This window comes from Delphinus delphis, chromosome 13, assembly GCF_949987515.2.
Source record: "Delphinus delphis chromosome 13, mDelDel1.2, whole genome shotgun sequence".
NCBI classification, from domain to species: Eukaryota; Metazoa; Chordata; class Mammalia; order Artiodactyla; family Delphinidae; genus Delphinus; species Delphinus delphis.
The window spans coordinates 1,596,379-1,618,575 of record NC_082695.1 but is presented as its reverse complement, the minus strand read 5'-3'; the positions used below and the strand labels follow the sequence as shown (position 1 = coordinate 1,618,575).

Below are 22,197 nucleotides of genomic sequence, written 5' to 3'. Positions count from 1 at the left end.
GCGGGGGCGGGTTTCAGACACTGGCTCTGCTGCTGGGTGTTTGGAGGCGTGTGTGATGGAAAAGTAGGCAGTTATTTTTACCGCGTACAGATAAACAAAAAATGATAAATACCTTCTAATGATGCAGATACCTGAGCCCTGATATCATGTGTCTCTCAGACAGGCTCCTCTCCCGCCTGATGTGAGGGACCAGCTCATTGTACAAAACCCTGGAGGAGGGCGGGGGAAGGGGGCAAACAGCCGTGGTTTAGCTGCAGACCTGGAGGAAAGCCCGGTTCTGGGCCTGGTTGCCCGGGGGAGCCTTCTAACTACAGAAAGGGGACCTGGCGCTCCGGGTGTGCTTTCCAGAGTTCTTCAGGAAAGTCACAAGGGAAGATGCCACACACTTTCCTCGGAAACAGGCCTTCTTGAATATTTGGGGGAAATTTCCCCAAACCTGAGATTAGGAGTGAATAGCGGATCCGTCCTTGGCCCCAATTTATCAACACTTATTCACAGCTCTCACTGCTAGAGGTTCCGACTGAAACGGACTTTCCGGTGAAATCCATGACCGTGTATTTCTGGGGATGGCCGAGCCCTGCCGCGGGCCGGGGTAGGGGCGTGGGGAGGACGGCGTCTGTGCCACGTTCTCGGTACCCCTCATCCTCAGGAAAGGGAAGGAAGGCAGGATCGAGGGTTGCAGACGGCAGCAGGCACTTTGATTTCATGTGACCGGAACCATCGCCCTATCTGGGTGTTGGCAAGCTTTTGCATAAAGGGCCAGGTGGTTAATATTTTCGGCGTTACCTGCCCTAGTGTCTCTGTTGCAGCAGAGCTGTGGGAAGGCAGCCCCAGACAATACATAAAGACATGGAGTGGTGTGTGCTGATAAAACTTTATTTATAAGACTAGGCAGTGCCTGTGGTTTGCACAGCCCCGGCGGACAGTTGCATCAGTGCTGGCAGCAGTGGACGGGGCTGGGGCTGACTTTGAGCTGCTGTGGAGAGTCGAAGTGTGAGCTTGAAGCTTGGCCGCTGGGTGTGGTTCCCTCCGTCCTAAGGGCTCCAGCCTTCCCTTCCTTCCACCGTCCTCACTGCCCAGGGGTACCCAGCAGGACTCCTGGGAACCTCAGGACCCGGGGCGCCGTGATCAACTCTTATACCCCCTACAAATCGTGGGCTTGGAGACCCGCACAGGCAGAGAATATCCCCTTCCTCGCAGCCCTCTACCCATTGGCCTGAACACCATTGACCTCTGAAATCTGTCAGCAGAGACTGTAAGTGCTCATTTTCCTCAAGTCAGAACCAGAATGATTTTGCAGTGATGACGGTGTATTTCTCAGGTGTTGAACCTTTAGCTCTAAAGCCAACACTTGATGCAAAGATGTCTTACTGTCAACATTAACCTCAAAAAAAAAAAAAAAAATCACCCCAGAAGCTCTCCGAGTGTGGTCCCTGTTGTGCTTGCTCCCGCACGCAGGGCAGCACAGAGGTGACACTGAACAGTCGTGCGGTGGTTCACCCTTGGATTTGGGAGCCAGGCTCCCGGCTCTCTTCTTGCCGCCGGCTGCCCTCACCAGCTGGTGGTCTCTTTGCTCTCATGCTCCTTTCTAAGAGGGAGGCCGGCCATCCCGATTTCTGAGGGTCTCCGTGAGCACTGAGTTAATGGTTTAAGTAAAGCCCTGGAACGTGATATATAAGCACTTCCCTTATCACTTCGTGAGGTGGTTGGATGTTCTCCCATTCTCTGCCTCTGAGATGATTATCAAATTCCACACAGGATTGGAAGCAGATTTGCGCAGTCGCACTGTTAGCGTTCCAGTGTCCCTACTCGCCCGCACAGCTGACTTCATTCCGTTGTCGCGCTGTTAGCGTTCCAGCGTCCCCACTCGCCCGCACAGCCGACTTCGTTCCCTTTTAGTTTTGTGCATCGTCATCTACACACATTTACGGTTTTCTGTGAGATCGAAAGGATGCAGTGGAATCCTAATGTCCTTTAACCCCCTGGGGAGTGGAGTCAGCGCGTGAGTTTAAAGCACAAGGAGGGGGTCGGGGCAGGATGGGCTCTCCATCCCCCCCGCCCTGGGTAGACCGCTCGGGCCCATGTGCTGGCTGCCCAAGGCAACGCCTGACCGTCCACAGGTCCTGGGTGGGGGCTTTGCTGGCCTCTGCAGGCGCCTGGACTCGGGGGCTCCTCCGTGGCCCACGGCCCCTGGCCCTGTAGTGATAAGGAGTGTCGGGTTCCTGCTGATTCTCAGCTGCCAGGCCGGCAGCTGGGACCGCCGTTTCCTTCCAAAGAGCCGTCGGAGCTGAGCAGGGAGCAGAGTCACCTGCTTCTCCTCCACAGACAGAGCCGGGACCCAGAGGGTACGGCGCTCCACGGCTGCAGCAGCAGCGGCAGGGCTGGGACTCGTGCCTCTGGGTTTCAGCATCTCAGTGGTGGACTCACACGTGCTTCAGAAGGACACGTTCTATGGGGCTTGACTTGGCGTAAATGTCCGCACTTCTCCTTTGTAGAGTAACGCTGAGCAATCCAGGCAGAAGGACTGGCAGGGTCACGATCGCCACGTGGCAGCCCTCGGTGTAGCCATCGATCGGGCAAACCTCCTCGGGGCAGACACCAGCGGGTGAAGGGTTGTGAGGGCCCAGGGTTATTCCCCGTCACCCCTCAGGGGACCCATTAATCACCTCGTGAGAAGGTCCCCAAGAGCGGAGACACTGTCAGCACCACTTCAGCCAACGGGTCACGCTCGGTGTCACCGACATCGGGACAGGCTGACATCCTGCGTCCCCTGATGTGAGGCAGTGGGAAGGGTCATCCTGCCCCCAGACGCTCGGTCCGACGCTCCCCACGAGGAAAGTCAAGGGACATTTTGCAAAACTTTGGTCTGGACTGTGAAACATGCATGCAGTAAAAGCAGTAACAAGAGTGGGGACTGTTCGGATCAGAGGGGACTGAGGGGATATGGTGACTAAATGGATGCCGTCCTTTCCTTGACGGGAAAGAAGCCTCACTCTGAAGGACACCGTGGGGACGCTGGGGACGTTGGACAGTGGACCAGGCACCAGGTGATGATTGAAGCCATGTCAGATTCTGATCGTGATGATGGGATGGTGATTATGTAGGAGGCGGTCTTTATTTTTAGAAGGTCCCTGTTAACGAATGCAGAGGTGGAGTGTCGTGATGTACTCTCCGATGGTTCAGCAGCAAGGCGTGTGTGTGTGTGTGTGTGTTTGTGTGTGTCTAGAGTGTGAGATGCCAGTTAAAGCAAACGTGGCAGAACGGTAGGAGGTGGGAATCTAGGTGCACTGTGTCTAGCAAATTTCCTGTGGGCGTGACCCTTGCAATGCAGAGTTTGGAGAGGAGGGTCCCGGTTTAGGGAAATTCCGGTTCTTGCCGTTCTCTCTTGAGAAACCCCGCTGAACTACTTCTGGACATGGAGAACTCGGCTACTCAGCTACCTGAGTACCACGGAGCTCACGTCCACCATCCTGGTGGGCGCTCTCTTCTTCGGTTGTCCGTTGGCCAGAGGCCTCACGTCCACTCGAGAATTCTCCCAAGTCCCTCCGGCGCTCTCACCCCTGTCACCAGGGGCAGCATCTTTCATGAGGTTCAGGTTTCCTTTGCTTGGTGTTTTCAGTGTCTCATTGCTGCTCCCCTGACGGTCAGCGAGGACACAGCTCTGACGGGATGGATGAGGGTAGACCCCAGAGCGAGCAGGGCACCATGTTTGAGTGGGAACTCATTAGAAAAGTAGTTCATTGACTAGGGAATATTTGCAGTTAAAGTTTTTTTTTAAATTTCCCTATACAACTTGGTTTAACTGTGGGCCCCTTGTACTCGGAGTGGTTCTTCCTGAGGCCCCTTTTCTTATCCCATGTGTGCTAACTTCTCTTGCTTGAGGACCAGAGATCATCTCTCCACACGCTTGGGTGTTTTGCTTGAAGATTTCAGAGTTCCCAGATCTGCCCCTGAGATCCTGGAATCTTCCATCCTCTCTGGGCTTAATTGAAGGCAGAGATGACCCACAGAGGGGTCGTGGCTCAAAAGTGCCGAAATAGGTGAGGCTGCAGGGCTGGACTTTGGGCTGTGTCAGTTGGGTCCCCCATGGGGGCCAGATGGGTGACTTGGGGGAAGTTAAATGGAGGGGCCGTTTGCAAGGCCATGGTCGGGGTGGGCTCCCCACTAAAAAGGATAGAGTACAGTAACAGGAAAGTCCTCGGAACAAGGAGATGGGGGTGCTGCTACGGCCCTGGGCTGAAGGCGGCGGGAGAACACGGTGCCCCGTGCAAAGATGGAGGGCTGCGTGCGGGGACCAGACGGGTACCGGGCCCTTCGGTGGGCTGGGGCCGAGTTGGGGCGGCCCCACGGGGACAGCCCTGTGTGGGCCTCACTCTCCTCTCTGACGCCTCTGACTTCCTACTGGTGGTCCCGTTGGTTGAACGCACCCAAAGCAGAGGGCATGGGGCCTGGATGAGGCAGCGTGGGGCAGGGCTCTGTGCAGAGGAGGGAACGGGCCGTAACGCTGCGGCCCCCGCCCCCTGGCTGTCTCCTTTGCCCTGTTCCCTCCTTGCATCTAGAATGAGCTGGTTTTCCAACCAGAAAAGACCCCCAGGCCCTGGTATGATCAGCTCCAAAGTGACAGATAACCCAGCCTCCAGGCGTTACTGCTCCCTGGAAAATAGGTTAAAAACAAAAAAATCAAACCTGGGTCAGGTTTATGAAACCAAAGCAAAACTCTTAGTACAGTTGGAGGTACCAGAGAGATTAAATGAAGCGGTGAAAAAAAAACCAAAACCAAAACAACCCTCTTTTTATTATGAACAATTTTGAACATCTGTAAAAACAGAGAGACGGTCATCACCGGGTTATGACCAGGACAACCCACGGCCGTTTGGGCTTCCTCTGTCCACCCGGCCTCACCAGTTATTTGGAGGCAATCTCTGACATCATGTAGTTTCATCTGTAAATATTTAGTCTCTATTTTTAAAAGATAAAGACTCTTTAAAAACTACAGAGTAAACTCCCGCCGTTATCGCATCTCAAAAGTAAACAGTAATTTCTTAGTTCTTCTGGTGTCTCGTCGTTGTCGACTTGGGTGGGTCGCGTTGAAGCGGTGGGCTCCTCCTGGCCCGGCGACCCCGGACCCCCAGCGGGGCCTCTCCACAGGGCGAACCCAGCCAGGAGGCAGGGCCTCCCTGGCTGCATGAGAAGTGAGTCACTGGAGAGCATCCTTGTAAACCTGTCCATATTGGGAAATCGCACTTTTCCGGATGAAAAATGCTCCTGAGGGTGCAGTGTAGACCGTCAGCCTTCCCGTGACTTGGTGAGTCTGGTATCAATTCCTGCCCTCAAAGGCGGTGTTTCCCAGACTACATCTGGCTGAGTCCACGTGTTCCCGGGGTGGAACCCAGGAATCCGCTCTGGATTTGCGTTCTGTCTGTCGAGAGAAGGTTCTCCATGTGTTTTATATTTGTTCCAATATGTTCCATATTGTCTGCCTGTGAGAAGATTCATTCATTCAACACATGTTAATTGAAAACGTACCGTGTGTCAGGCATGGTTCTGGGAGCTGGGAGAGCAATGAACAGAATGGGTAAGAATGCGGCCCTGAGGGACCTTACCTCCCAGTGGGAGAGGACAGCTGACTGGATGAACTATTAGAAAACGTACACGGAGGGGGAGGAGGCGTGTGTGACAAATGATGCTGTATATTTAGAGTTTTATGCCCAGGGTTGTGATTTTATTGTTGGCTAATATTGGAGTCCTAATTTTTGCTAGAAGAATGACTTCTAGCTTGCTTGCTGGAATTACGTACGTGATGAGTGCACGGAGTCCTGCGGAGGGAAGCGTGGGCTGTGAGGTCTTGGCAAGGGTGAGCGCAGAACATCTCAGCTCCCCGGAATCATGGGCGGAGAGGTCGTCCGCCTGGGCAGCCCCATCGTTCTGCGAGCGAGCTGGCCTCTGTGTCACCGGGGACCACATCCTTCTGTCTTTGGGTCTGGTTTGGTCCCTGGTGACGTCAAGCCAGTCTTAGGTTTCCACGGCAGGGGCTGAACCCCACACATTTTCAGTGGGGGTGATATCACCTCTGTGGGGTGAAGATTGGTTTTGGGGACAAGGAGTCTGACCTATGACAGTGGTTGTGACTCTGCAGAGTTGTATAGAGCGTGTTTTATGTACGTAAGCAGATTTACTGTATCTCTGTGGCACCAAAATCTCACGGGATGGGCGGGGTGTTGGTGGGTTAATGGCGGGGTGTTAGGAAAAAAATGTCTAATAAGACTCTTGAGGGGGTGATGAGGAAAACAGTGGTTGAGAAACGCTGAAGTAGCGTGCTCCTTTCTTTTCAGTGTCTTTTGTGTTTTTTTTTTAATGTGTGTGACTTATTCTGTGTGTGTCTTCTCGTCCTGGGCTTGCACCAGTGCCATTTTCCCAGAGAAGAGCAATCAGACAGAAAACCAGCCATGTTCTCAGAGCTTCCAGCAGCCGCTCAAGATTCCAACCTCGGTGATATTCAGACACGAGGAAACCATGCCTCTGTTTTGCTACAGACCGGGGTCCTTGGTGACCTTCCGTTGGAAAGACCCTCTTGCAGGGTCTTTCCCTGAAGACAGGGCTGGGCTTTAAATCTTTACAGCGATATTTTTTTAAACATCTCATATTGACAATTCCAGGAACAGTTCTCTGTGCTCCTGGGGACCTGCTCTTTTTTAGGGACACGTATAAGGACCCTGTGTGCAGAGCCGGGTGCGGTGTGTGAAGGGGGGCGGTTGCAGGAGCTGCGTGGGTCCCGCGGGCTCCAGTCCAGGTCAGCAGCTTTGAGGCCAGTTAGTAGGCGCAAGTAGTTGAGGGAGGAGGAAGAGGATGGTGCCCCCGGCTCCCAGGGGTCGGCTCGATGTTACGAAGATAGTCCTGTGGGCATAAACGCGCGTGGGGGGCAGAATCCCCAGTCGAGCTTTGGAGAGTGAATAGGAGACACGCAGAGTCCAGGTTGGGCAAGAGACCCGCAGGCGACTGGGCGGCCCGAGCGCGGGCCGGATGACTCCACGCCGAAAGCATCCTAGTGTCGCTGCGTCTGAAATTCAGATTCAGGCAACAGACATCTGCTGATCACCTACCACACGCCAGGCGGGGCGAGGGCTCGAGCAGACACCGAGAACACAACATTCAGGTCGGTGTGCGTTCTGGGAGTCATTCAAGCACTGCAAGGGGCAGGCCCTGAACGTGAACACCTTCTTAGATCTTGCACCCCAGGCTCCTTGCTTGCCTAGCCCTAGTGCTGGCCCTGAATATCATTTCAGCCTCATAACTCCATGAGATAAGTACTGTGTATACCAGTCAGGATTCTTTTGATTGGGTTGTAAGTGACAGAAACCCCAGCGTAAGCTGTATTTTTTAATTTTCTTCTTAATTTATTTATTTTATTATTTTATTTTATTTATTTATTGTGTCTGGCTGCGTTGGGTCTCTGTTGCTGTGCACGGGCTTTCTCTAGTTGCGGCCAACGGGGGTTCTCTTCGTTGCGGTGCGCGGGCTTCTCATTGCGGTGGCTTCTCTTGTTGTGGCGCACGGGCTCTAGACGTGCAGGCTTCAGTAGTTGTGGCATACGGGCTCAGTAGTTGTGGCTCGTGGGCTCTAGAGCACGGGCTCAGTAGTTGTGGCGCACGGGCTTAGTTGCTCCGCGGCATGTGGGATCTTCCCAGACCAGGGCTCGAACCCATGTCCCCTGCATTGGCAGGTGGATTCTTAACCACTGTGCCACCAGGGAAGCCCCGTAAACTGTTTTAAGCAAACGAGGAGTTCGCTGGATCACATGAGCTGAAAGGTGCACGGGCTGCTCGATCCAGCATCAGTCGATGTCACTCAACTCCATCTCTCAGCTCTCAGGGGGTGGATCCCCTTCCCAGTCAGTCTCTCTGCTCGTGATTGTAAACCACTTCTGGGACCTCATGCTTCAGGGCTGATGTCTAGCAGAGAGAAGTGAGAATCCAGCATTTCCTTCTGAATCTTGTCACTTCTCCTCGGATCTTCTTGGACCATGTGCTCACGTCTGAACAGTCAGCATGGTCTGAGGAATGCAGTGCACTGGTGCAGTCAGGTCAGGATAGCAGGCTTTACTCTTAGTCAAGGATGGAGTTGCCTCCAAAGCACGTGGGCTGCACGTGGGGAAGGGGTATCACCTGGAGGGAAGCTCAGGTGCCTTTATCAGGAGAAGGGTGAAGGGCTACTGGGTGACAAGACAACAGCTGTCTATCACACTACTACTTACCACACCAGTTTATAGTGAGGGCAGACAGAGTTCCAATAGGTAAGTCACTGTCCAAGGTCAAGTAAATGGATGGCTGGGGTTCAGGCTCATTGTTTTGACCTTTCTGTTCTTCCCCACGTCCTGGGCCAACCCCCTTCTTCTACTAGATTATAGGCTCTGTGAGGTCAAGGGCTCCCTCTCACCTTTCGGTACCAGCATCAAGCCCTAGAGAGAGCAGCTCTTTGCTAGAAATCAAAGCTCCCTCCAAAAACGATTTCAAAAAATCTCAGACTTAACATTAAATTTTAAACCCAAGGGTTTTTTTCTTTTCTGTGTGTTTTGTAATGATTTTTCATTTCTTTCCAAGGATTGCTGAGGCAGCAAATTACAAGCACTGCTTGCTGTCTGTGAGCAGCTACCTGATTTCCCTGGAGGTCTTCCCTACGCCAAAGCTCTCCCAGAATTTATCGGGCTCCCCCCTCATCACCGTCCATCTCTGGCACCATTTGGTGAGTTCGAGTGAATTTGTCCTCATTTCTCTTCTTTGATTTCGTTTTGCAGCGAGGAATATTCATGTGTATGATTGTATAAAGAATCTTAGATGGATTGGTGCTGGCCAGGACTAGCATCTCCCTCTTCCTAGCATTCGTTTTCTTGGGATTGTTTGTGAACAGCGGTGGAAAATCCCCCGGATGGCAGTGGGGTTGGACACACGGTATTGACTTTGGGTAAAAAGGCTTCTAAGAACAGACGTCACCTTCGTAGATGTGTGCGCCACAATCATGGGTATTTCTGATTTACAATAAATGTCGTTTTTGGAGGAGGGGGATATACGGACTGATTCTCCCTTATCCTGATAATCGCCATTAGTCAGTTGGAGAGCTTGGTTCTCTCTGGGAAACAGTTCAGTGTTTTGAAGAGACTTTTCATATGCTTTCGGTTTTGAGTGATGAGCCGTTTGTTTTGCCCCATTGTAACCGTAATTCTCTCTGCCTTCAGTTTATCTTTGTCGGCGATAAGAACGACAAATGTATTGGGGACACAGATGTGCACCTGTCCTTTAAAAAGTACGGTTTTCCCTGTGTCAGGATCGTGTGCTGTGATACAGTGTTGATTCGACACTTGACGGTGTGATTTTTCAAGGAGTTTATTAGAAAATGCAATATATATAGATATATATAAAATTTAGTTTATTGAGGTGTAGTTGATTTACAATGTTTCATTAATTTCTGCTGTGATTCAGCTATACATATAAAATATTTATAGATATAGATACACACATTCTTTTTCACATTCTTTTCCATGATGGTTTACCGTGGGCTACTGAATGTAGCTCCCTGTGCTGTGCGGTAGGACCTTGTTTATCCATTCCGTATGTGCAGTAATAAGAACTAAATATATGTTTGATTGCCTGAAGTCACACAAAGACGTTTCCCGCCAGGATTTTCTATTTTGTCCCGTTGTATACTGTTCCATCCCATTCCACCAACATTACCTGAAGCCCTACTATGTGCCAGCCTCCGGGTCCGTCCACCTGTGTTTTCGTCCCCTCCTCAGTGAGGCGGCCATCGAGGGAAGCCAGTGAGTCAGGACATAGTCGCTCTCACTGCAGCTCCCGTCTCACCCTGCCCCCCGACCCTCATTCCCCACGAAGGTCAGGCCCCGTCTTGGTTCCCTCAGAACCCAGCTCCGCCCAGCCGTCCACACTTTCTGGCCAGCGTTCGTCTGTATTTGTGCTTTCGCAGGCTGATGGCATCACCCGACAGCCGTTGCTCTGTTCTCTCTTTCATCCTGACGGTTTCGCCGGTTTCTCACGTCCCTCTGGTCATCATTCCCTCCTTCCTCAGGGAAGGACGTTTTCCTTCTCTTGCTCGGGAACCTTCCCTCCCTTCCTCCGCCCCCGCTGTCTGCCTGCTCCATCCCTCTCTCTCACGCCCTTTCCATCCACAGGCAAACTGTCCTGACCTGAGAATGCCCCTCTCACCCTACCTACCTCTCTCCCTCTCTTTCTGAAGATCACAGAACATTTTAAATTGTGGTAAAATACACAGAACATAAAATTGACCTTCTGAACCGTTTTCAATCCTGCAGTTCAGCGACAGGAGTAAAGTACGTTTCACATTGTTGTGCAGCCGTCACCACCCTCCATCTCCAGGACTCTCTTGATCTCGAAAAACTGAAACTCTGTCCCCGTTAAACACGAGCTCCCACTCCCGTCTTCAGCCCCGCGCCCCCGGCACCCCCCCTTCTCCCTTCTGTCTTTATGATTTTGGCTACTCTGGGAGCCTCGTGTAAATAGAGTCATAGAGGGTTTGTCCTTTTGTGTCTGGTTTGTTCCACTGAGCACCAAGCCCTCAAGGTCCATCCGTGTTGTAGCAAATGTCAGAAAGTCCTCCTTTTTTGTGGGGGGGGCAGTGCCATGCGGCATGTGGGATCTTAGTTCCCCGACTAGGGATTGAACCTGCGCACCCTGCAGAGGAAGGGCAGAGTCTCAACCACTGGACCGCCTGGGAAGTCCCAGAACGTCCTCCTTTTTAAGGCTGAATCATATTCTCTGGTGTGGATGGACGACATACATTTTGTTTATCCAGGCATCCGTCAATGGGCACTTGGGTTGCTCCCACCTTTAGGTTATTGTGAATAATGCGGCCATGAATGTGGGTGTGCAAGCGTCTCTCCAAGACCCTGCTTTTGGTCCTTTTAGGTGTGTGCGTGCAGAAGTGGCATCGCTGGTTCCCAAGTTCCAGAGATCTTATGTGACGTCCACCTCCCTTCCCTTCTTCAAACTATTTAAAGTCGATTTTTACTATCTCCACTTTCCATACACATTTTCGAACTGCAAAAATGGTCTCACACGTCTCCAGAGACCCCTGCTCACCTGGGCTCCGTCAAGGCCCGTGCCCCGCCGCAGCCCCTGACGCCCCAGCCCCGGGCTGGCAGTCCACGCCCTGCAGGTGCCGCCCTTTCCCTGGTGTCAGCCCCACCTCTGCGGCACCACCTGCTGTAACTCCCTAACACAGGTGTTCCTTCAGCCCCTCTGCATGAACGTGTACTTCTCTGAATTCACGGGGATGCCGTGATTTCAGCCATCACCTCCGGGCAGGTGTTCCCGATGACACAAAACCCACCTCTTCCCTCGGCCTCGCTCCTGTTTCCGGGCAGGTTTCTCGGCTCCAGGTGTGCAGGTGGGCACGTTACCCCCGAGCCCGCACGTCCTCTGTGTCTGTCCTCTGTCACCACATTGCCTTCTCTCCGCTCTGAGCCTGGCACCCTGGCGCCCTCCTGGGTCCTGGTCCCTGCGCAGGACCGGCTGTGACCCTATTTTCAGAGCATCCCTCGCACCGGCTCTGCCCCGCCATCCCTCCCCTGGTTCTGCCTGAGCTAGAAGCTTCCTGACTGTTCTCCCTGCTTCATTCTCCCCGAGTTCCAGGCTTATCTTCCAGAAACACATGCCAGGTGGCCTTACTCACCTATTTAAAATCTTTCGGTGACTAAGGTTTCCCTGAGGACACATTTCAACTCCAGGCCTCACGGTCGGTCTCTAGCAGACCTTTCCAGTCTGACTTTCTGCTTGAATGTCTGTCTGGAGGAATGGAAACGCTCGCTCTCCCCTGAAGTCCAGGCCTGGTGGGCCTCCACCCTTGCATGTGCCCCTCCCTTTGTCTGGAAGGCCTTCTCTCCACGTCTCTGAGGTCAGTCCCACCTCCTCCATGAAGCCCTCTCTGATGTCCCCAGGGAAGGGCCACGTTTCCCTCCAGGCCGTCTTTGCACTGCGTCAGTACCACCTCCGAGGACCGTATGTTATTGTTTATGCAAATCGATCACCTCTTAAGCCAGCCTGTGCGTTTCTGGAGGGGCTGCCCTGGACCCTGTTTGGGATCACTGGTTCCTTCCTCACGATGCCCGGCACTGAGCGTTGGCTCACAGCAGCGGCTCAGTAGATGGCTGCTGAGGAAGTGCCGAGCTCAGAGGCACAGCACCGCGGAGCAGCCTCGTCAGGAGCTGTGCTGTTACTCGTGTATGTTTGTGTGGCTCCCCTTTCTGTGGAGAGACGCTCGTCCCCGGGCAGAGGCTCTTCCCTTGCTGCCATGGTGCGGACGCAGCTAACTCGGCAGGAGTGAGCTCGGCGGGCTCAGCCTGTGCTGGAAATTTGGTCCTGGCGGGAAGCAGCGGCATTTTAGTGCTTCCAGTGTTGGGGGTTTTATAACGTGGCATCGAGATGTGCAAGTCTGTAACCCCAGTGTGCAGAAGCAGAGAAGCCTTGCTCTGGACGACTCCGGAAGCGATGTGTGCTTGAGGCTGAAGTGGCCCTGGGGAAGGGGGCTGTGAGGCACGGTGGTCGCTGGGGGCCAGGCTGTGCTGCGGCTGTGGGCTGTGCTGGGGAGCGGGGCGCTTGGGACCAGGGCCTGCAGCTGAGGCGCGAGGCTGAGCGGGCAGCGGAGGGAGGGGCGCGTGGCCTGAACGCAGGGCTTCCCGGCGTCCAGACCCTCAGTGAGTTCACAGGGCAGGGACGTGTCCGTGCATGCACACACACACACCCAGCACGTGCGCTGACACACAAATACACGCACATGCAGACCTAGCGCACACACAGACACACACACACAGGACACACATAGACCCGCCACACACACACAGACACACACATGCAGACCTAGCGCACACACAGACACACACACACAGGACACACATAGACCCGCCACACACACGCAGACACAGACACACTCAGGACACACATAGACCCGCCACACACACACAGACACACACACACCCAGGACACACATAGACCCGACACACACACACAGCCACACACACACACACACACACACACACACACTCAGGACATGCGCTGACACACAAATACACGCACACATGCAGACTTAGCACACACACAGACACACACACACCCAGGACACACACACACAGGACACACACACACACAGACACACAGACATACACACCCAGGACACACATAGACCCGACACACACACACACACAGACACACAGACATACACACCCAGGACACACATAGACCCGACACACACACACAGACACACCCAGGACACGCATAGACCCGACACACACACACACAGCCACACACACGCCCACACCCACCCTCCTTGTCAGATCAGGCTGGTGTGAACCTGGAGCTTGAAGAGCAGGGCTGATTTTGTTTTGTTTCTCGGGGTTCCCTCCCTCCCCCCAAGCCCCTTTCTGAGTAGGGCCGTCTCCAGGGGCCCCTACCCTCAGGACCTCACCACCAGCCAATGTCTTTTGGGATGTCCTGCCATAAAGATCCTTACATTAAAAAAAATGTTCTCAGTATTTTCTTAGGAAACCAACTCGAGCCGGTTACTGGTACAATGAAATAAACAAGCCAGAGCCCACTGCCCTGATCTCCAGGGGCTTTGCTTTGAGCCCCCGGCGCTCATTACGGCTCTGTGCTGTCTGTGGGTGGGACCCGGCTGACGGATGGTGGTGGCCCGTGTAGCCGGGGCTTCTGCTCCATGTCGTCTCCGGAATCTCTGTGTCGGGCATGCCTGGGGCCCAGCGTGTGTGTCCTCAGAGCCTGTGTTCAAACCCATCACAGTGTTTTGCTTCGTTTATGTCCCTTGCTTCCCAAACCATCAGACTGTCCAGATTCCGACCCTGTCGTTTGGCCGCGCCCAGTCGTGCTGATTTGCAGGTGGTCTCTGCTGCTCTGCTGAGCGTCCCGGCTGGCGCGGGGAGCCTGCTGGGCTGCAGCCTTTCCCAGCTCAGGGCCCTTGGCCGGGCAGCCGGCAGTGACGTAGAGGCTGTTGCAATAGACCGCCCAGCTGAGAGGGATGGGAACGGGGAGCAGATGCACAGCCCCCTCTAGAAGTTACTCAGGGCACAACGCTGCCGTGGTTAACTGGTCCCTGTAGCAAGTGACAAAGTCCCCTGCCTAAAAGATGGGTCAGAAATGGCCGTGTTCTGGCCAGTTAGAATGCTCACAGCCTCTAATCAGAACCTTGATTTGTAAATCAAGATTGAATGGTCACCTTTCCCTGGTCAACGAAGATGAGACCTTTGCTACCCCCAGAAGGAAGCAAAGCCTGAGAGAAGCAGATTCTTCGGAAACTCTGAGAATTAGAAAACCAAAAGCCAGTCTCTTGAAGAGCTAAGTTCAGTTTCAATGGCTATTGTCTAAAAATTACTCATCAATCAGGCCGTCCATCCATCAGGATTGTCATAAAGTTCGGAAGGGATTGAGTCCAATGACAGTGATGTCCTAGCATCAGTGATGTTTGGCCCGGGAAGTGGCCAAAATGGAAGGTCCGCCCCTCTGCGCGTCTGACACCCCCTCCCGGACGACCAGCGATGGGGCTGTGGTCAGAGCACAGACCGTGCTGCCTGCCCAGCTCTGACCCGTGACGGCCGTGCACCTCTCGTGGTGAGTCCGTGGGAGGCTCGGCGGCCGCCACACAGGAGGACCAGCCACACAGGAGGACCATCACGGTGACCAGCTCAGAGGCTGGGGCAGTGTGGCTGCTGTTCACAGTGTGAGCCTCGTGGGGAGGGGCTGGAATCGCCCGTCTGAAGTCGTTTCATAGTGAGAGAAGCGAGTAATCTAGAGGGTAGTAAGAAAATCTGCGTCATGAAACACTCACAAGTAAACACGAGGGTATCATTTGTTCTCCGAGATGTTTATTCATTGGCTCATACGTTGACTCAACAAAAACCAGCTGTGATCTCGAGTGGGGTGTTGGCCTCCCTGCCTGCATTTCGTCATTCGTAAGCCGGGACGGGGGTTAGTTAGCGCTTGTTCAGTTCATAGTCGGCGGTGCAGGAACAGACTCCAGCCTCGGAGGAGCTTTAGCAAAGAGGGCGTTTTCCAGGACATCTTGCAGCTCACAGGGCTGGAGGGAGCTCCACCCAGGGGTGGTCAGGGCCAGACAGGGGCCCTGCGCTGGTGCTGGGTGAGGGCCGCCTCTGTGTCTGTGCGTGTGTCCCCTCCTCACAGTTCAAAGCCCCAGGAGGGAGCAGGAGGGAGGATGTCTGTTGCTGTGTGAGGCTTGTATGCCCGTCACGGGCCAGAGGGTGGCGGGGAAGTGGGTGTCGCTCTCCCAGTATCACCTGTGTGGGGTTCGTGCACCCTGACGACTGTAGCATCTAAATGCTGGGGTGGGCCGTGTGCACAGAAGTCCTGACCAGTTCCGGCCCCAGGACTTCCCTCTGAGTCTCGAGACACACACGTGCTTGGGGACAAGCTCTGAGGGAAGCCCTGGGCTCTCCCCTGTGGGGGGCTGGGGCCCCTGTGCCCTCAGGGTTGTACCTTCTCAGGCCATCTGGACGCGGGGAGCGGCGTCAGGACACGGGGGGCTTTGGTCCTGCAGATGCAGTGGGCGACGTGGCTTGCTCAGAGGTAGCGCCACAGCTTCTGATGTTTGAAGGGAAGCCACACACCTGGATTGGAAATTGTATCTCTGGGGTTGTGTTGTTGGCAGCGAATTCAAATTCGCTGTTAACATTTTCAACCAGAACTCATCTGTGGGTTGAATTGGGCTAGTCGGTCACCAGTTTATAACCTCTATGGTTTTTTTAAGATTTTTATTTGAAATGATTTTAAACTTAAGGAAAAACTGCAAAATAGGACAGAGTTCCCATACCCCCAGCTCACCCTAATGTTAATAGTTCAAAGTACAGTTCTTGAAACCAGGAAATTAAGAGTGATATTAACTAGTCAACAGGTGCTTTGGAGCTTGTCAGTTTTCCTGCTTAGGGCTTTTCCATGCAGGGCCTCGCCTGTCCCCTCACCTCCCAGCCTGTCGTGGTTCTTCAGCTCCTTGGTCTTGCAGCACCTCGACGCTTGCATTGTCCAGGACGCTCACTTCGGAGAGCGTCTCTCAGTGTGGGATTACCTGACGTTTTCTCACGACGAGGTTGAGCACCACAGAAGTGAAATTGTGCCTTTCTTGTCGGATCACACCGGACTGTGTGAGTTTCCTGTGGCTACTGGATAAAATAACACAGACGAGGGGGTTAGACAACAGACCTTCATGGTCTCGCATCCTGGAGGCTGGAAGGTGGAGATCAAGGTGTCGTCAGGGTTGGTTCCTCCTAACGCCTCTTACCTTGGTGTGTAGACCCTGCCTTCTCGCTGTGTCCTTATGTGACCTCTGTCCTCTTCTTATAAGGACACCAGTCATATGGGATTAGGGAACAACCCTATGGCCTTATTTACCTTAATTACCCCTTCAAGGCCCCGTTTCCACATACAGTCACATCCTGAGGTCCTGGGGACTAGGTCTCCAACAGATGGATTTGGGGACACAATTCAGACCAGACGCAGGCAGTAAAGGATGGCATTTATCATCATCAGTGATGCTCACTTTGCTTGCTTGGTTGAGGGGGTGTTTTCCAGCGTTATCCATCGTAAAGTTACCGTTTTTCCCTTTGCAAATTATAATCTCTTGTGAGGGAGATACCATGAAACCACACAGCTGTCATACCTCTCATGATACTTTCTCCAAAAATTTTAGTGTCCATCAATGGTTATTACCTGCAAAAATTATTACTGTAGTGTTTGCCTAATGTTGATTTTCTATTTCCATCATTCTTTCTACATTTGTTAGTTGGAACTTTAATATAAGGGCAAATTACTCATTTATTCATGTCAATATGATTCTTGGACATTTTGTTCTGTAGGCTCTAATCCAATACTGTCATTATTTATTTTGTTGTTCAAGTTGTCCCAGCTTTGACCATTGGGAGCTTTTTCCCAGTGGGCTTCTGTGTCCTTCCGATAAGCTTTCCTCGTTTTTGAGTCTTTCCTTACTTTCTAGCATTAAAGATATTCTAGGCTCATGGACTCCACCATTCCTCCAAGGGGCCCTGTTCATTTTATTGGCTAGTGGTGTTTAGAAACCAGGATCTGGGTGCAAAGCGTGCTCATTTCTACTGGGGTGTCATTGCTTCTAAAATGTATGTATGTACTTAAACCAGCAAACACGTGCATTTATATATTTATCTATATTTATCCATCTGTATGTATATGTTAAAAAGTGTAAGTTCATTCTGATAACGCTTTGCAATCAAAGACCACAGGATTCATTCGAGGCTTTTTTTTTTTTTTTTTTGAGGTACACGGGCCTCTCACTGTTGTGGCCTCTCCCGTTGCGGAGCACAGGCTCCGGACGCGCAGGCTCAGCGGCCATGGCTCACGGGCCCAGCCGCCCCGCGGCACGTGGGATCTTCCCGGACCGGGGCACGAACCCGTGTCCCCTGCATCGGCAGGCGGACTCTCAACCACTGCGCCACCAGGGAAGCCCCGAGGCTTTTTTTTAATATCTTTCCTTCTCCAAAGCTGGCTCTCATGATTCTCAGTACTTTTACTTATTGGTAAAATAAAATATATTACACGTACAGAGTCGTTCAGGATTGCTAACCGATGCCCCCGTGGGAGGACGATATTTGTTCACGTTCTCTTTGCCATTAGCTTACGCTATACAGTGGAAATTCTGTTTCACAGAGTTACCTAGGTTGGTTCCTTTCTGCTCCCTTCCCTTCAGAGCGGGTTAATCATTTGTGATACAGTTAGATTCGTCTGTGGTTGTGTGTACTCAGTGATGGCTGTGCCCCGTTCTGGCCAATTTTACTTATTGATGTATTTGGGGTGGGGGTATGTGAAATGTAACCACAGTCCTAAGGGTCAGATCTACACAAGCAGGTGCACTCAGAGGCGTGGCACCCCACCCTGTCCTGCTCCGTCCTCTGTTCTTTGCACTCCATCCCCAGCCATGCCCTCTAGGTAAGCAGTTCTCTTAGGTTCTGGTCTATCCTTTCTGTGGTTTGTTTGCATTGAACAAATAGGTGCATTGTCTGATACCTCCTTGCTTCCATGAGGGTAGAGTGCTATAAAAACCCTTTTGGGGGCTTCCCTGGTGGCGCAGGGGTTGGGGGTCCGCCTGCCGATGCAGGGGACGCGGGTTCGTGCCCCGGTCCGGGAGGATCCCACGTGCCGCGGAGCGGCTGGGCCTGTGAGCCATGGCCGCTGAGCCTGCATGTCCGGAGCCTGTGCTCCGCAGCGGGAGAGGCCACAGCAGTGAGAGGCCTGCGTACTGCAAAAAAAACCAAAAAACTCCACCCTTTTGAACTTTGCAGTTGTCCATTCCACAGTCTCCCCTGGAAAGCAGTTCATAGAGATCGTCCACCTCCTTTCTTTCTTTTACAGCTGCCTGGCACTCGGGTGTGCGGATTTATTCAACCGTCATGTGGTTGTCAACTCCCCTCCTGCATATGGGCACTTGAGTTGGTTCCAGTATTTTGCCAGCAATTTGTTGGAGGGAATGACATTGTTTGCCTGTATTTTCCCGTTGTGAGAGGTGTAGCCTCTCTTCTATGCTCTTGGAAAAGTGTGTGTCTACTTGCAAATGGACCCCTCTCCCCAGGCTGCTCTCTCGCGCCTCTAGCGGTTCAGGGAGCAATGGAGTGACCAATAGCAGAGAGAACAGGAAGAGCTCCGTCTCTGCACGTGAGGTCACTGTGCGAATGGGTGCCGCCAGCCAGATTCCTTCCCCTCTGCTGCTCTTGTGAGCTGTGTGTGTGGTTAATTCATTTCTGAAGATGCAGCACTATGAGCTGTCAACCACAGACAATAATAATCGTCCAGATGACCCAGAAGAATAGCAGTACATGAGGAGAAGCATTCCCGGAACCCGCTGCCCCCAGTGACAGTGCGTTCTTGGGCCCCAGCACAGGGGCCCGGGAAGGCGTGGGCAGGAAGCAGGTGCAGACGTCTCCTCCTGAGCTGTGCTATGTGACCTGGGTCACGGCTGGAGGGAGGCGGGGGATGGCTTCGAGTGCTGTTGAAAGCCACTGGGCTTCAGGGGTGGCTGGAGAAGCAGCAGCAGATGAAACTGCGCGTTGCTATGCTTTTTGAAAACACAGTTCTTTTTTCTTTAAGCACACCACCCTCCCAGACTCCAACAGCGAAGGAGAGATGTTTGGATAAGCATCCCTTTGTTCTGGAAGGCTCTGGGCAGGGGCTCCCTGGGGCACTGTCTTTCGCTGGTCCTTGACACCTTCTTGTCACTGGAGTAGTTCAGAAGATGGTGTGGGCTAGGGGTGGGGGGTGGTGGGAGTGGGGCGGGGGCGGCAGGGGGGTCAGTCCTTCGCAAATCCTTCTCACTTTCCTGCTGTAGCTTGAATTCCGGCTTGGGCTGGCCTCGAGGCAGCTGCTGGACGTTTTGTAGAAGTTTACATTTTTTCCTTCTCTGAAGTCAGGAAGGTGCCAGTTTGGAAACCAGAGAAAAAGAAAGGGTGGATTAGAATGCAATCTCTGTTCTAATGGTGGGTTACTGTAGTTATTTTTAAAAAAGAAAGTCTTTGAGTGAAGGCTTGTCGTCCTGAGGAGAGGCGGGGAGGAAATTTTATCAAACCAACCGAGGACAGTAATTGCGGCTTGTCTGAGCCGGGCGTTCTCTAGGGTTTTGGGGGTTTTTCTTCTGAACGTTGCTTTTGCATTTCTGAGGATGTTTTTGGAGGCATGCTCTTTTGAGTTAAAATGATTTGTGCGATGGGAAACTATTTTTGCGGAAGCCCGCGCTGGTGGGCAGGGGCGGGGCGGGAGGGGCTCAGAGGACACGTGGGGATGGTCCTGGGTTCCGTCATCGTCGAGGGGTGCGTGGCTCGGAGCCGCTGCGCTTTAGCCCGGCAGCGGGGCCCGGGCTGACGTGGCGTCTTTTCCTGGCACAGAGTGGGGACTCCCTGGGGTTTCTGAGGGACAGTGGCCGCACGCCGGTCCCCAGGCCTGTCCTGGGGGTCCTAGGGGGGACACTTAGTTAAACCCAAGCATGAGGGTGGCCCACCAGAGACGCTGGGCTTGCGTTTCTGGGACACCACGTGGTCATGTCATCAGTCCCTTTCCGAGGACATCGGGTCCCATCAGTTAGTCAGAACGGTCAGGCTGCAGAGGGCGAGTTGGATCTGGACTTTCGTGAGCCCAGCCTGTCCTCTGACCCTGGGCACCGTGAGACGACAGAGGGGGCCATGCTGAGGGGCCCGGGGTGGATGGGGGGACCCGTCTGGGGCCCAGTCACACCCCGGGGCCTGCCCCCATCCCCCCTGCCCCCAAGCTTCCCTGAGCTTTGCCTTCCGAGCCGGACAGATTTCTTCTCCCAAAAAGCCTGTTTAATGTCTCGGGGGCACCTTGGTCCCTGAGTCAGCGCGCGTTTCACCAGCCAAGGTGCTTGAATAGAGAACCGTCGGGGTGGACTCCAGGTGGCTCCTGAGTGACCCCGAGCCTCTGGCCTTAACGTCCCCACTGGACAGAACTGCGGCTCAGACACATGCGGGCACTTGACCTCCCGACTGAGATGCTCCCGGCTTCCTCTGCTCCGCGTTACCTCGAGGAGATGGGTCTCGGGCAGGGCTTCTTACCTGCAGCACCATTGATGTGCTCGCTGACCATCCTGCTGTGCCTTTTCGTGTGCGCTATTCAGGTCTTTTGCCTGCATTTGTATCGGGACGTCTGCTTTCTTTTTCTCGCGGATCTTTTTAGGGGTTCTTTGTATAGTTTGGGTGTGAGTCACTTGTTGGGTATATGCACTGCACATATCCTCTCCGATGGGGTCTTGCCTGTTTACTCTTGGGCTGCCTCCTGGAGTTTTAAGTTTCACCGTGGTCGACTTCATCAAGCTGTCCTTTCACGCTTCGGGCTTTTGTGCCCTGGTGCAGGAATGTCGCCTCGCCCAAGCTCATGAAGACAGTCCCCCGAGCTCCCTGAAAGCTTTAGTTTTCTCCCTCACCTTTGGACCTAGTCCTTCTGTAATTGTTTCTGTGTGTGCTATGAAGGGGAGGTCAGGATTTCTTTATTTTTCCCAGGTGAATAGCTAATTTACCTCGCTCTGTTTGTTGAAAAGATAGCATCCCCTCCCCCTCCCTTTACACTGCAGTGTCACTTTTGCCATAAATCAGTTCACTGTTTACGTGCGATTCAGTTTCTGGACTCTGCTCCTATCTGTTTATTCTGGTGCCAATTCCTGGCTCTCCAAACTGCTGCGGATCTCTAATAGGTCCTGAGAGGGGCTCAGACCCCCCCAGCTTGGCTCTCCCAGGCTGCCTTGGCTACTTTGGGTGAGATACACACTTTAACGTTTGATACACATCGACACACACCTTTGATACGCATAGTGCCCTCAGAAAGCTTGTGAGAGTTGACATTGTCCCCAGGCGGCCCCGACTTCCCCACATCCTTGCAAACTCTGGTGGCAAGACGTCTCCTGGTAATGTTATTGTTGTGCTTTTATTTGCATTTCTTTGATTATGAGCGAGGCTAGACACTTTTTCCTATTGAATTGGCCATTTGCATTTTCATTGCTTATATCCTTTGACTTCTAAGGGCCATGTGCCTGTCACAGCATGAACTCATTGTCTGTTATGTTTCATTTTGACTGTTTTGGGCATGTGCAAGTTGAATGTTTTTATATTATCCAACGTAGCCACCTTTTCTCCAGAAGAAGGCTGTGTTAGCTTCCTGTCGCTGTTGTAACAAATCACCACAAACGGGATGGTTTAAAGCGACACGGCTTCATCATCTTCATGCTCTGGAGGCCACGTCTCCAGCCTCCGTCTCCCTGGGCAGGAGTCAAGGTGCCGGCGGCTCTGCATTCCTTCTGGAGGCTCCAAGGAGCTCTGTGTCCTTGCATCTTCCAAAGACCCCGCCACTCCTTGGCTTATCTCTCCCTCTGCCTGCACGGCCTCTTCAGACCTCTCTCTCTGGCCTCTGCTTCTGAGGTCACCTCTCCTCTGCCTCTGCCCCTCCTGCCTCCCTCTCACAAGAACTCTGGTTGATCACACTGGGTCCTTGTGGAACAGCCAGGATAATCTCCCCATCTCGGGAGCTTTAACTTAACCCCACCTGCAAAGCCCCTTTCCCTCGTAAAGTAACACTCACAGGTTCCGGGGATTGGGATGGGATCTCTCTGGGCGAGGGGGTGTCGTTT

General features: G+C 53.1%; 1 protein-coding gene across 2 annotated transcripts in view; it reads left to right on the top strand.

Moving 5' to 3' along the window:
* The window catches only part of ADGRD1 (adhesion G protein-coupled receptor D1), a 143,925-nt gene that overhangs the window by 44,269 nt on the left and 77,459 nt on the right, over positions 1-22,197 (top strand). For both annotated transcript variants that reach the window (XM_060027854.1, XM_060027853.1), the window contains one exon: positions 8,598-8,739. In XM_060027854.1, coding sequence (XP_059883837.1) covers positions 8,598-8,739 — 142 coding nt within the window. The remainder of the gene's footprint in view (positions 1-8,597; positions 8,740-22,197) is intronic.